The 15,616-nt window shown below is 40.6% G+C and overlaps 1 protein-coding gene across 2 annotated transcripts in view; it reads left to right on the top strand.

Moving 5' to 3' along the window:
- The window catches only part of LOC138583618 (NIPA-like protein 2), a 45,395-nt gene extending 29,786 nt beyond the window's left edge, over positions 1-15,609 (top strand). The window contains exons 4-11 of one of the 2 annotated variants that reach the window (XM_069655535.1): positions 6,240-6,299; positions 6,644-6,765; positions 8,382-8,478; positions 8,741-8,876; positions 9,151-9,239; positions 12,463-12,526; positions 12,616-12,713; positions 12,878-15,609. In XM_069655535.1, the coding sequence (XP_069511636.1) occupies positions 6,240-6,299; positions 6,644-6,765; positions 8,382-8,478; positions 8,741-8,876; positions 9,151-9,239; positions 12,463-12,526; positions 12,616-12,713; positions 12,878-12,984 (773 nt within the window). In that variant the 3' untranslated portion in view covers positions 12,985-15,609. Of the gene's footprint in view, positions 1-6,239; positions 6,332-6,643; positions 6,766-8,381; positions 8,479-8,740; positions 8,877-9,150; positions 9,240-12,462; positions 12,527-12,615; positions 12,714-12,877 lie in introns of both variants that reach the window. The other variant, XM_069655536.1, reaches the window with a different exon arrangement.
- Positions 15,610-15,616: the final 7 nt, after the last annotated feature.

Genomic DNA, 15,616 nt, shown 5'->3' with positions numbered 1-15,616 from the left:
AACCTCGAGCAGAACCAGACTCATGTTGAACAGCCATCTGCCTCGACTGGATGGGCCGAAAATGGGATAGAAGGAGATGCAGGATAGAGACAGGCAAAGAGAGCAACAACAACATATGTTCTTGTTACCACAACAACATATGTCCTTGTTACATGAACAACAACAGACACATACTTATGGTTACAATGCCAATAATAGTGGTAGACTAGGGTGAAGATTGGCTAAATAAATAAATTAGCGAGAGAAGCAGAGTAATGATAAAGGCTGAGGTAATCGTAATTGTAACAGTTGAAGTCAACAGGTCTACTATTAGCATTAGCAGCAACAATAATGATACTATGGGGAAGGCTGATGTTAGTAGTTGTTGCAGTCGAGCAGGTCCACAGCAGCAGGTGGTCTGCAGCAACGATCCTCAGGAACCTTCAAGACAAGGGAGCACAAGAACTCCCGGGAAGATATGTGGTTAGTAATGGTAATGGGACCAGAAGATACAGAGTTAATGAGCTGCATTAATATGACCAGAGAGAGAGAGAGAGAGTCAGAGAGTCAGAGAGAGAGAGAGAGAGAGAAGCTTGGTGTGTCAGATCCCCCCGGCAGTCTAAACCTATAACAGCATAACTATGGGCTAGTCCAAGCCTGAGCCAGCCCTAACTATAAGCTTTATCAAAGAGGAAAGTTTTAAGTCTACTCTTAAAAGAAGAGAGGGTGTCTGCCTCCCGGACCTTGACTGGTAGATCAGGGGGGCCTGGTAATTGAAGGCTCTACCTCCAACACTACTCTTAGAGACTTTAGGTACCACAAGCAGGCCTGCATCCTGGGAGCGCAATGTTCTAGAGGTGTAATATGGCACTATGAGCTCTTTAAGATATGATGGTGCCTGACCATTAAGAGCTTTGTAAGTAAGAAGAAGGATTTTAAATTCTTACAGGAAGCCAGTGCAGAGAGGCTAATACAGGAGAGATGTGATCTCTCTTCCTAGTTCTTGTCAGCACACGTGCTGCAGCATTTTGTACCAGCTGCAGAGTTTTTAGTGACTTATTAGGGCAGCCTGATAGTAACGAGTTACAATAATCCAACCTGGAAGTAACGAATGCATGGACTAGTTTTTCTGCATCGTTTTGAGACAAGATGTGTCTGATTTTTGCTATGTTGCGAAGATGAAAGAAGGCTGTCCTTGATATTTGTTTTATGTGGGAGATGAAGGACATATCCTGATCAAATAGAACTCCCAGATTCCTAACAGTAGTGCTGGATGCCAGGCTGATGCCATCTAGGGCAGCTATATCATTAGAGAAAGAGTCTCTAAGGTGTTTTGGGCCGAGCACAATAACTTCAGTTTTGTCTGAATTAAGTAGCAGAAAGTTTCTAGTCATCCAGATCTTTATGTCCTTAAGGCATGCTTCTAGTTTAGATAGCTGATTGGTTTCGTCTGGCTTCATAGATAAGTATAATTGAGTATCATCTGCATAACAATGAAAATGAATGGAGTGTTTCCTCATGATATTACCCAGAGGAAGCATATATAAGGTAAAAAGAATCGGTCCGAGCACAGAACCTTGTGGAACTCCATGACTAACTTTGGTTTGCATAGAGGACACATCATGAACATTAACAAACTGAGATCGATCTGATAGATAAGATTTAAACCAACTTAGTGCAGATCCTGTAATGCCAATTAAATGTTCTAGTCTCTGTAACAGGATGTGATGGTCTATCGTGTCGAAAGCGGCACTAAGATCTAACAGGACGAGTACAGAGAGAAGTCCTCTGTCTGAAGCAGTAAGTAGATCATTTGAAACTCGCACAAGGGCTGTCTCAGTGCTATGGTGGACTCTAAATCCTGACTGAAAGTCCTCAAATAAACTGTTGTTATGAAGAAAGTCACATAATTGATTAGCGACTGCTTTCTCAAGGATCTTTGAGATAAAAGGAAGGTTAGATATAGGTCTATAGTTAGCTAAGGTGCCTGAATCTAGGGTAGGCTTTTTAAGAAGTGGCTTAATTACAGCTAGTTTAAAAGACTGGGGTACATAGCCCGTCGATAAAGACATATTGATCATATCTAGTAAAGAAGTGCTAATTGAGGGAAAGACTTCCTTAAGCAGCTTGGTTGGAATTGGGTCTAAAAGATTCAATTGGAGAAAAACAGTCAAGGTAAACATCAGGTTTTTGAGCAGTTTCCAAAGATACATCTGCACCAGTTAACGGCAGGAGGTTACAAACATGTCTGTGAGGCTGAGTTCAGGAGTGGACGACGGGCAGTTTCCTCGTTTGTTACCACTATTTGAGTATATATTGTGGGGCAGGATTGGCCCTTTATTGACACGCAGGTTTTGTGAAAATTGTAACTTTCTGACCTGCTAGGGGGGGGAAGAGTGTGGGTCTGTGCTTTTGTACAACTGTTTGCTTAACTAAGGTTTCTTTAAAACTGGAGCAAACTGAAAATGAGGAATCTCTCGATTCAACCCTGTGGGTCGAGAGACTGTAGAATAATGGGACAACAAGTGTCCCTGGCTGAACTGTCTCCCCCACGTTCCTTGGGAGAGTTAGGCAGAAGACTGCTTCCTCCCTCTCACTGTGGAGGATAGGTAACTGTTCAGACGCCTGTTTTGGGACAAAGACCCTATTCACATTTGGTATCATGCATGTGTCCTGGGTGATCCGATCACAAGTGGACAGCGCTAAGCATAGCTGTTCACATCTGGCATCAACAAGCCTTTCCAAATGCATCTTAAGAGACCACTTGTGATCAGATCTCACTTTCCCACTCTGACCATGAAGCCTGATGCTCCTCTACAGCTCTGTGGATTATCGGTGAAATATATGAACTACTCAGCAGACTGGCGTCTCTGTTAACAGTGACAAAACAGACAGAAATATCTGCATAATTAACACAGATCGACGTTATTAAATGTCTTTCTCCTCCCCACCCTGCATTATTATAAACTATGATGACCTGCCATTGGGTTACAGCTCCTGCTGGTGTCATTCACAGCATGTGAAGACGTAGTTTATGATTTATAATTGACTGTGCCTGGAAATATGGGATGGATCACAACCTTATTGAGTCAGGGGCAGAGCATGAGAAACACACACTGATCGGATCTGAATTCGTCCTGGGTGTGTTCACACTTGTACTCAAGGCTGTGCTCTTGTGAGCCAAACCACATGTTGATACCAGGTCTAAAGGGGATCAAAATGATGTCCAGCCCATGCATACTGTTTTGGCAGGTGTAGGCACGTGGCATGTGATAGTAGTCTTCCAGGAAGGGTCTCTTCTGGGCTGTGCGCCACGGAAGGGAGTTGGAGTGTGCACAGGAGAGCTGAGGGGAGTGTCCCTGGCTGCTTGCAGGCTCTGGCTGTGCGTAGCTACGCCTGCCTGGGCATACTCATATGCAGCGCTTCCTCCTGCTTTTTCCTCTGGATTTTCTCCAGAACCTGTCCAAATAAGCCAGAGGTGTCAACGGCTTGGTGGAGAAACTCAGTGCACTGCGTCTCTGGCAGCTCCGTGAGTAACCACCATCTCAGCCCAAAGCCACGACCACTAAACTGGACAGCCTGAGGATAAAATCCGCCGTCCTACGTGCCCCATCCAGCAGGGAGGTGGAGCCGACCATGGCCACATCCGACTTCAGCCTCCTCCTCCAAAAGGCACCGCAAAGCAGCAATCGAAAGCTCATCCTCAGACAGCACACTGAGCTGTGCACTGTCAATGGTGACGATAAAATCATGCCCCTATACTCAGTAGTAGGGAAGATTATATCCATCTGGTCGCCCAAGGACTGTCTTGCTCCCTCATCATCTCAAACTTCGCAGAGCACTCGGTGGGTTCAGACAGCAGGGGATCTTTGTGCATGGCTGAGCTTCCCAGCACGTCTTTCCAGGTTCAACCTTCAGAGTTGGCAAAAAGTTTGAAGAGCACAGACTGGATCTTTTGTAGTCCCAGGAGAAGGCGGGACTTCCCTTATGACAGTCACATTGGCCTTGACAGGTGTTTTGATGAAAGCAATCCCCATACTTATGTGTTGTACCATCCAAAAGGGGAACGAGTAAGTTACGGTTTGTCAGGGCAGGCCTCAAACACTGAGTGCTGCCCCTTGGCAGGCTTCCGAGAGCTGCCCAATCAGAGGAAAGTGGGCTTGTAGTGGAGAGGTTTCTTACAGAGACAGAGCTGACTGAGTCATTTCAGACATAGGCTGTATGAGGCCCTGCACACAGCACCAGTGTGAGATAAATGAGGAGTTTTATATATATATAACTGTAGATTATGCAAAGCTACCAATGAGGAATCACAAAGTAGAAAAAAAGGGAACTAAAATAACCATAATATGGCCACAAAGATTTGTGTTGGATCAACATATTACTCTGTTAAAATACATTTAAAATAATACTCTTAATTACAATAACAATAACTTAATTGATCCCCAAAGGGAAACTCACTTGTTTTGCATGTCATCTACCATTCACTGAAGAATTAAAAACTCTGATGGCTGTGGTTACAAAAGATCTTCTATATCTCTCCGTCCTGCAGCAAAGAGAGAGGAGCCGTCCACCACTGTTGTTTCTTTGGTCCATCAAGGTGTTATGAAGTGTCATCAAGGTGTTATTCTCCAAAGTTAATATTAGGGCACCTTACATTATCTGGACACTTAAAATGATTTTCCTATAGTCACATCTCACAGTAGCTGAAGGGTTTAAATTAACCTCTGAACAAGACAGCAAAACATTTGTGGTGGGTAAAAGAGATGAGGTTTAATGCTAAAGGAGAAGATGGTCAAATGAGGGGAAGGATATGAAAAGGAGAGGATAGGAGAGGAGAATGAGGATATGAATTAAGTGAAACAACAGACAGCAATACACATACCACCTGCACAAGGAATGAGATCGGAAGACCTGACGATGATGCCATACACAGAATCCATTGGTCGCTATCAGCATTTCTCACACACGTCAGACATGTAGCTGAGTTGTTTAGCATTCTGTGAAGCATGCAGTTTTTATCAATTGAAAGATCATATAAAATAAAGTAAACTGGAAAATTGTGATACATTGCATTAGTCTGTTTGTTAAGAGATTTTACAAGGTATGATTTTTCATACAATCCCAGAACATTTGTTTTAATATCTAGCATAAATTAGAAAACTGTATAGCATTGGTCTAATGTTTGAGTTATTAAAATGCAAATTTTAATGCTGCGTTCACAGGAAAAGTGAGCTTTCACATATCATTGGTGATGTTGTGAACATACATTGAATGAAATGTGGCAAAATATTCATGTCAGATCAGGTCAGTCAACAATGGCATGATGTGCTTTCCACAGAAAGGTCCTCATGCCCAGCCATCTGAGAAAGAGCACAAAGGGTAGCAATACTGATCAGATGCACACAAACACACACCATAAACACACAGGAGCAGTAACTATGTAACACAGAGGTTCCTGTTGCCATATTTCTCATAATAAAGCCACATGAATCTCACATTGTATGGAGTTGCTATGGATACTTGTTAGGTCCAGGTCGTCCCAGAGGCAATGAAAGAGTCCTGAATCTATCGAACATGCTCAGAGTATGAAAAATGTAAGAAAGGTGGTGTTATGCACAGCCATGCCTTCTTTCACTCTGAAACACATTTGGCATGTTATTTTGTATAGTTACAGCCAGACCCTAGGTGGGAACATTTGCTAATAAATCTGCAATTGAGCCCTACAGGCAATGCTAAATATCCATTTTGAGAATCTGTCTTTGCTTGTGTGACACAGTGTGTGCATCTAACATATTGTGCTCTGTAGCTGATGTCCTTACGATGGTGGCAGCACCCATACACACACTGACTGTCTTTTTACTTCCATTAGTCTGTCTCTTTCTGCGGGCTGGCGGGCTGGCAATAGTTTACTGCAGTTTTTGCCTGGGTCTCCCAGCAAACACAGCTGCCCCTGATGAAATATAAGTGGTATATATAACTACATCAACTAAGAAGGATTCAAAATTTAAGTACTCGATAGTGTTGTAATGGGTTGCCTCCAACATGTCAGCCACATTGTGATATTTTATTTTTACTGTGGTTGCTGCTTAGCATTTTTATGTGCCTCCCTGTCATTGTGTGTCTACTAAGTTTTTTTCTGTCTCAGGCAGTTAGCAGTTGGTCCATCTGGGGGGCCATTCCATTTTACTTGTCTGAATAATAATTGTTGCAGGTTTTATTGATGGTAAAACTAACAGGAATATCTTTTCAATTTGCAGCTAGCGCTGTTATATCTGTGGTTTTCCTCAAGGAGACAGTGCGTGCATCTGACATTGTTGGTAAGCACAAACATTTGAGGATCATAGTAAAGGTAGGACATACATGCTCTATCAGATTTCTTATTAGATTCTCTCTGTAATCAATCTACTAAATGGTCTGTATACAATCTACAGCTGTATTAGAGTAAATATGTTGATTGAGAATAGTGGCTGTTCAAATAGGCAGATTAAAATGATGTACAACTGGTTCTGCAGTTGCATGTAAGTTTGGAAGGCTACTATTAGCAACAGCAATTGTTGCTCGGTAAGGTGAGCTACAGGGTTAATGAATATTAATGGATCTTTCAAACCTCAATAACACCTCATTCACAACAGTCTCACTCTCTGCTCTCTTAATGTCATAGGTGGCACCCTGGCAATAACAGGAACATATCTCCTGGTGACCTTTGCCCCTCACACTTCCACACACATCACAGCCCATCTGGTCCAGTACTATGCCATGAGCTGGCACTTCCTGCTCTATCTTGTATGTTAAAAACCCTTCCCGAGTCCAGTAATAAAAATGTGTGTGCTGTGTTGTCTTCAAGCTACTGTTAAAAATGTTTTCAGACTTAATAAACTGTCAAGGTGTTGAAGTACAGTTGATGAATAACCTGACCTCCTTGCACCCGTGAAAGATCTCCTGTTCTTCTTGGTCTTCAGAGAGTATATTAAATCCAAGACTGTCTATGTTTTGCTCTCAGTATTTTAAAATAGATGCCCCCACCTCATGATTTGTGCATTAACACTGATCCATTTGCTATCCTATTTCAATTTTGCCTCAGACAGGGATTGCATATATATAGTTGTTACTTTAGTAACAGATTAGGTACAAATCTGAAACAAGTTTTTCTCAACCAACCCATCACAACTGTAAATATAATTTCCAAATGTTAACAGCGTTCTAGGTTAAAAATGTAGGTAATTTCCACATTTTTTAAGGCGATAATACCACATTTCTTTTTGTGCGAGCTCTGCTTGTTACACCTTTCAGGTTAAACTCCTGTAGAATTCAGTGCTTTGTGTGGAGTGAGGCATAAAGATAAGCATTATTTTTGCTAGGAAGTTTAACATTGTTTATCTGGTGTTCAGGAAACTGCCAGCATAAGTTTTGAGCACCAGCAAGGATCTGTAGCCTATCACTCCTTAAAAAGAATTATCATTGTATATTGCATAATAATGAGTATGTGACTATTAGTCATCTATCAGTTAGACTATCTTTGGTGAAACAAGCGATTACCTGTACATATTTCATCAAAGCAGGCAGAAAGAACCTACAAGGTTTACAACTAGCAGCACATTAGGGGTGCTGGCAGGTGATGTAAACGCTGAATGTGTGCCAGGAGTAGAAATTCCATCATTATTCACAGAATTACTCTCATCCATATTAAACATGTCACTTTTAAATCTAGTTCTTTTGCCAAACATAAGCAAACACAAAAACAAAAAACAGAATGTTCAAGCACATAGTAGGAAAATACATATGGATGGATCGACGTACAAATGTTTTCAAATGCTGCTTGTGTCCAAAATGATTAATGGTTTGTAAAAGCGTAAGCTGGCTTACATTTCTGGCAAACGTAATTTGACTTCTCCACAGTTTTCAGTGGACCAGCCTCCAACAGTATGGGGGTAATTATAGGTGGTGATTTATCAGATGAAATTAAAATATATATCACTGTCTTGTCATTATTTCGAAAGATCATGCTAAAATGTAATGATTTAATCTGAAAGGACTCTTCCTATTGACCAATTATGCTATGCATACTGTGAACGGTGCCAATGGCCAAATGGTTAATATGTTGCAAATGACCAAGTCATTTAAACCATTTAAACCAGTCATTTACCATGGCATTTACATTTTTAGTTTGAAAACAATTAAAAGGTCTATTTTTGTTCTCTTTTCTTATTCTACATTAATTACAGGTATGTTGTCTTATATGTGGACTTACAAGGTCAGACCCCAGAGCCTACTCATTAAAGACCAGAAAAATTTTTGTTTACTGCTCACTGCCTGCATACACGAGTGTTTATTTTCTTTGCAAAGTTTCAGGAAATTGAATCTATTAATTATTTCAATTATTTCACACACTCTCTCAACAGTTTATAGAGGTCGTCGTCTTTTGCATTCTACTCTATCTTTACAAGAGGAGGAGTGTCAAACACATCATCATCGTGATGCTGCTGGTGGCCCTGCTGGGTAGGAACAAATGGAAAATGCTCCCTTTGAAAGCAGAGGTTATGGATTTAACGTTTTTGGTAGTCAGGAGTTGCTTTGTTTCCATGCTTCTTTATCTTTTCAGGTAATAGCCGAGTAGAGTAAGAGGAAGAACATAATTTAGTGAAAGTCCCTAGGAGGAAATAAATAAACCACAAATCTGTTTGAACAGTTTTTTATTGCTACAGTATAATTTGTACAATTAAATGAAACTAAGTGATCTCTTGCATCTGTGTTTCTTCAGCCTCTCTAACAATCATCTCAGTCAAGGCTGTGTCAGGGATGATCACAGAGTCAATAAAAGGCCAGCTGCAGCTCATCTACCCCATCTTCTATGTCATGCTTGTTGTCATGGTCGCCTCCTGCGCCTTCCAGATCAAGTTAGTCAAAGTATTTTTCTCTCTTCTAGTGTTACTTCTTTTCTCTTTTAGCCTCTTTTTTAGATAAAATCCCCTATGTTCACCACAACCTAGATGAAATTTTGCATTTTAGTTTCTGAACAATCTGAACAAATTTATTGGACATGATGATATCGTGCCTGCAGTGCACCTATAGTTATGTGGGACGTGGCTGTGAATAGGCTGCTACATATTATCTCTATAACCAAAGACATACTCACTGCACCTTTCAAATCTTCTTTTCTTCTCTCTATAGATTTCTCAACCAGGCAATGAAAATGTTTGATGCCACAGAGGTAGTTCCTATCAACTTTGTGTTTTTTACTGCAAGCGCCATTGTTGCAGGTATGTCAACTATAAAGCTTCTCTGGGGGTTAAGTTTATCTCTATGTCTTAGGTTTTACTGTTGTGAAGTCATAGCCAACTTATATTCTATTTTCTTGTTGTCAAATAATACCATGAGAAGACCAAAACAAACACTGGATTGATCAAAGCAATATTGTGCCTAACCATCAGGAAAGCTAGTGCCAAATAAATGAATGAACTCACCAAACAACCGCAGAAGTTTCCCCTGTCTCTCTGTCGGCCAGTCTCATCTGCAAAAGTACCTCCTCTGTATTCTCAATCAATCAATCAAATTTATTTGTATAGCGCCAAATCATAACCAGGGTTATCTCGAGACACTTTACAGAAAGAGCAGGTCTAGACCGACTCTTCGTTAAGTTATTTAAAGAGAGGCCCAACATGAATCCACCATGAGTAGCACTTAGCAATTCGGCACATTGGCAGAAAAACTTCCTTTTAACAGGCAGAAACCTCGAGCAGAACCAGACTCATATTGAACAGCCATCTGCCTCAACTGGATGGGCCGAAAATGGGATAGAAGGAGATGCAGGATAGAGACAGGCAAAGAGAGCAACAACAACATATGTTCTTGTTACCACAACAACATATGTCCTTGTTACATGAACAACAACAGACACATACTTATGGTTGCAATGCCAATAATAGTGGTAGACTAGGGTGAAGATTGGCTAAATAAATAAATAAATAAATAAATTAGCGAGAGAAGCAGAGTAATGATAAAGGCTGAGGTAATCGTAATTATTCTCTGGTTCATATCCTCTAGTCTCCACCGTGAAGAGCAAGCAAGAGTCAGCTGGATCATTCAGTGTTGGTTTTGAATAATAGTTCAGAAAAATTATCGATGCAGGCATATAACTGTCTCAGTGTTGCGTCTGGAGTGTGGATGTTTACATTAGCGGGGCTATCTAACTCCATTATCATTAAACACTTAACAGCATGAAAGACAACAATGTCCTCTAGTCCCCACCGTGAACGACACTTTGTCGTTTCCATAATATTGTATTAGTTTGTTGTCTCTTCTACAAACCGCTGGCACAAACAGCTGATCCGACACCGTGCGCTGCAGGCGTAGTGACATGTATGTGTTGCAGTCCGCACAAAGTTGTGCCAAATAAAGAGGCGTTCTTACTGAAAAGTGAAACGCGGTGAATTATTCAAATATAGCATACAATCGAATCCACTATTGATTTTTAGGTGAGACATCCTTATAAGGCGACAAATTACATGTGAAATTGCTGCAGCAACATATAGCCTAGCTTCCATGCCGATTTCTAAAAACCAGGGTTGTGCTGACCAGCATCCACTGTAAGAAGTACACTTACTATTGATAAGTATCTCATACAACCCCACATCAAACAAACTGAACTATCCCTTTAAAGATATTGATTTAACATAAAATCTTTGTGTGATTATTTCTGATAAGTCACTATCTTTCATCAAATAAGATAACACAATGGTGATGATTGAGCCTGACTGATGAAAGCAGTATTCTTTGGTATTAAGAACTGAGTGTTGAGTAAACAATCCTTGGAATGTGGCATCCATCACTCAGAAGGGCAAGTTTATCAGAGGATAGGCAAGTCAGTGTACATTTTTCTCTGGTATTTTCTGTGTTGGGAGTAAGTGTTTAATAAAGCCACACAAAATAACCAAATTAACACCAATTGGATGACACTAGCTGGGGCTGCATCTGATTGACCAAATGGTGAGGATGCATGGTCCATGATCCAGAGCTCAGTTTGTTTGGATAGCACTGTTAGGACAACACTCACAGAGTGTTAATATATTCTTATGGTGGTTGGGGCAGTCTCTATATTTATTTATTTATTTATTTTATTTTGTTCATATCCCAAAACAGTATTTGATTGTTGAATCACCTTTCCAATAATAAATAAAGGCATGAATGTTTAATTGATTTTAAAATGAGCTTTTCTTTCCCCCCAAATTTTCTTTCCAGAAAAACAGGAAATTATGTACCTATGTAATACATTATCACATAATCAGTAGAACCAATGTTTTGAGTGTCAAAACAGGGTAGGGAAGTCAGAAAAAATGTGTGGATTATCCAGGGTTGGTTTTGGTCATTCGATTTGATTTATTGGCAATTAGAAAAAAAACAGCCTTATCCTTTTTGTAAGTAGATCATATATTGTTCCAACCAAAACTCAACTGTGCAAAGTAAGTAAAGTAAGATGGGCTACATAACTTATTGCAGCAGTTGAAGTCAGTTGTAATGCAACAGAGTGGAACATCAACATGGTGGTTTATTCTGAGATACGCGAACCAATGAGGAATCCTAGTTCCGCAAAAGCCTCACAGTTTTTTAAGGCTATGTAATCCTTCAGTTCAGATCTTCATTATTTTGTTGGTTTGCTTTTTGTGTTATTTAAAAAATAAATAACGGAAAGGGTTCTCAAAAGTAAAAAGTGTATAAAACCCACTTCTGACAATTAACTTTGCATTACAAAATAAATTTTATTTCTTGTGTCTTTTCCTATGGATCAAATTTCTAACCTTGTCACATGACGTCATTTCAAGCTATTTCCATTGCTGCCTCAATTGGTGATGGAGCAGAAAAGGTTACAGCCATCCAAAACATGAACAATTAACATCAGCTTTTAGTGTCAGTCCCTTGGATCAAAAGAACTCAAGCTTTATTCCACCATTTTTCACTGATCTCCAATAATGATACAGGTAGCCACAATGCATGTGGTGATTTGAGTGACTCTCACCTTTTCTGAGAATCTCTGACATTTGCTTTTCTTGTTTACTATTGCTCTCTAGACCTACACATATTACCCCCAATTTATTGCACTGGCCAACACATTTCTGATGTGTTATATTGGGAATGGAACTTTAAGATCAGTTTGGTTCCACACTGAAGAAAATCATTGTTTCGATCCTAACCTGGTGTTTGTCACAGAAGACACAGAAGAAGAAAAAAAAAGTGAACATACGCTGTTCTTTGCTAAATGTTTGCCTTATTTTAAATACTGCTGAGAGCAAGTTGTTTTCTGATCATCTGGGGTTGATAAGTGATCCTGCCATTTTCTATGTTGCTAGTCAATCAAAGACTTTCCTTAAATCATCCCAGTATAATTTGTTCTCAGGATTTGTAGGACCATGTTTTGACACACTACACTCTACACTCTACATGCTCTGTTGTTCTATGAGGTGTGACATGTGCTTTTTCATTATGCAGGGATAATATTTTATCAGGAATTTGAAGGCTTGGCTTTACTTAACATTTTTATGTTTCTATTTGGGTAAGTATTTAAAAACACTCAAAGAATTGCATCTTAAAATGTAGTATTTACTGTAAGAGGGTATCATTCTCCCTGAAAATCTCTTCCAGTTGTCTTCTGTCATTCCTTGGAGTTTTCCTGATAGCAAGAAACAGGCCAAAAATAAAGCAACAAGATCGCAATTTCATTGCAATGGACAGAATTCCTGGTAAGTTTCTGATCAAACTTAGTTTGCAATACAGTACATTATGTACGGATCACCTTGTACTGAGAATGGTGTATTGTTTAACTAGTAGTAACAGTATGAGTTTACTACTGGCAGTGATCCTGGATTTACAGACCGTTATTTACTGGAGTTGTCTGCCTTCACAGGGAGAAGGCACATGGACAAAGTGCAGCCTGAAGCAAAGGCTTCAACATATGGATCCCTGGCAGCCAAACTCATGTGCAACAGGGCGGGCCAAACAGGCGATTCATAGGACCAACTTCGTCTGTCGTGACTGTAAATTTGTTAAAGAAGTGTCAATATTTCTTTCAGTGTTTCATAGAAAAAAATGGTAGGCATCCATTTAAACTAGTGCCAGCTGAGCAGCAGTATTGGTTGCTGAATTAGTCTTAGATATTATTAGATATCATGTTAATGTTCTCTCTTTCAACATCCTAGAATGTCATTGTTTCTTGTAAATGAAATGGAACATCTCAAAATCATTATGCTAAATTGAGTACTGAATGGCAACAAAGTTTAATTAATGAAAAGGTCCAGGCATTGGGACAAATTACTTTCAATATAAGATATGTAGTGTTTAATTGATCAACTGCTTAAATCCATCTGTGTGAACACTTAAGAATAAAGACAAACCCTGATATGTCATTAGTAAAGATTGGTATTAAGCAAAATAAGAGCACTGCTGCCCCCTAAGGGAAGGGGGAACTCACTGGCTATGTTACGCATGTGATGTGTTAATCCTGGGCAAATTTAATTTAATTCATTTGACATAACAGAAAAATAACATAATAAAACAACAGAAATTCATCAGGAGTCCTATTAGCATTGCTTATAGGTCTCACAGTTTGGGTTGCTCACATTTATACTACAGGCTTTCATTTGTGTTTGATATATTTGAGCATGCATCACTGCAGCCAGTTTCCAATGTGATGTAAAATTAAAAAAAAGTACTTTTATTATAGCCTGCCCACCCAGCTTTACCTCAAATACACTGCTCAAAAAAATGAAGGGAACACTTAATCGTCACAGTATAACACCAAGTAAGTTAAACTTCAGGGAAATCAATCTGTCCATTTAGGAAGCACAAGTGATTGTGAATCAATTTCACCTGCTATGGTGCAAATTAAAGAGACAACAGGTACAATGGAGAGGCAAAAGAAAGACAACCCCAAAAAAGGGAATGGTTTTGCATGCGGTGGCCACAGACAGTTGCTCTCTCCTGATACTGACTGACTGATTCTTCTTTAGTTTTGTGTTCTACTAGTGTCCTTGTCAATACTGGTAGCATGAGGCGGTACCTGCAGCCCAATCAGGTTGCACAGGTAGTCCAGCTCCTCCAGGATGGCACATCCATACGTGCGGTCGCAAGAAGGTTTGCCGTTTCTCCTAGCACAGTCTCAAGAGCATGGAGGAGGTACCAGGAGACCGGTTGTTACACAAGGAGAGCTGGACAGGGCCGTAGAAGGGCATCAACCCAGCAGCGGGACCGAAATTTGCTACTCTGTGCAAGGAGGAACAGGAGGAGCACTGCCAGAGCCCTACGAAATGACCTCCAGCAGGCTACTGGCTGGCATGTTTCTGACCAAACTGTCAGAAATAGACTCCATGATGGTGGCATGGGGGCCCGGCGTCCTCTAATGGGACCTGTGCTCACAGCTCAGCACCGTAGCAGCTCCATTAGCATTTGCTAGAGAACACCAGAATTAGCAGGTCGGCCATTGGCACCCAGTTCTCTTCACAGATGAGAGCAGGTCCACACTGAGCACATGTGACAGACATGAAAGAGTCTGGAGATGCCGTGGTGAACGATATGCTGCCTGTAACATCATCCAGCATGACCGGTTTGGCGGTGGGTCAGTGATGGTCTGGGGAGGCATTTCCTTGGAGGGCTGCACAGACCTCCATGTCATAGCCAATGGTACCCTGACTGCTGTTAGGTACTGGGATGACATCCTCCAAGCAATTGTTAGACCTTATGGTGGTGCAGTGGGCCCTGGGTTCCTCCTGGTGCAGGACAATGCCTGGCCTCATGTGGCCAGAGTGTGTAGGCAGTTCCTGGATGACAAAGGCATTAATGCCATTGACTGGCCCTCTCGTTCCCCCGTCCTAAATCCAATGGAGCACCTATGGGACATTATGTATCGGTGCATCAGACGCCACCAAGTACCGCCACAGACTGTCCAGGACCTCACTGATGCCCTGATCCAGGTCTGGGAGGAGATCCCCCAGGACACCATCTGCTGACTCATCAGGAGCATGCCCAGACGTTGTCGGGAGCGCATACGACACGTGGGGGTCATACACACTACTGAGTCACATCATGAGTTGCCATGATGACATTCAAGCAAGTTGGATCAGCCTGTGATTTCATTTTTTTACTTTGATTTTGGGTGTAATTGAGAATCCAACCCTCAATGGGCTGATGATTTTGGTTTCCCTTGACCGTTGTTACATCATTTTATTCTCAACAAATTATATAATGTACATCAGTAAAGATTTTCAACTTGAATTATACGTTCATCAAGATCTGATGTTTGTGTGTAAGTGTTTCCTTAATTTTTTTTAGCAGTGTAAATTGCCATGCATTGTGGAATGTGTTGGAAACTAGTTTTCATGCCAGACTATATAAAGAATCCATAGTATCAGTTATTCATTGCATTACCTTTAAAGGGACAAGCCACGATAGATTTTTCAGTGTTGGAGGTTAAATTATTAAGAGTGCTATAATACATATTTTACACAGGACATGGTGACAGTAATTACCAACTACCAACAGATGGCATATGCTGTCAAGTGCAGTATTGGTATTTAATTAGCTTTATTCTTAAACAGAAACTACACTATTCTCATATTCAACTAAATTAAAGTATAATTGAGAGCCACCA

The sequence above is a fragment of the Semicossyphus pulcher genome, unplaced genomic scaffold (assembly GCF_022749685.1).
Source record: "Semicossyphus pulcher isolate SPU_LCO1_2020_fin unplaced genomic scaffold, fSemPul1.0.p SCAF_9, whole genome shotgun sequence".
NCBI classification, from domain to species: Eukaryota; Metazoa; Chordata; class Actinopteri; order Labriformes; family Labridae; genus Semicossyphus; species Semicossyphus pulcher.
This window is presented reverse-complemented; position numbering and strand designations above follow the sequence as displayed.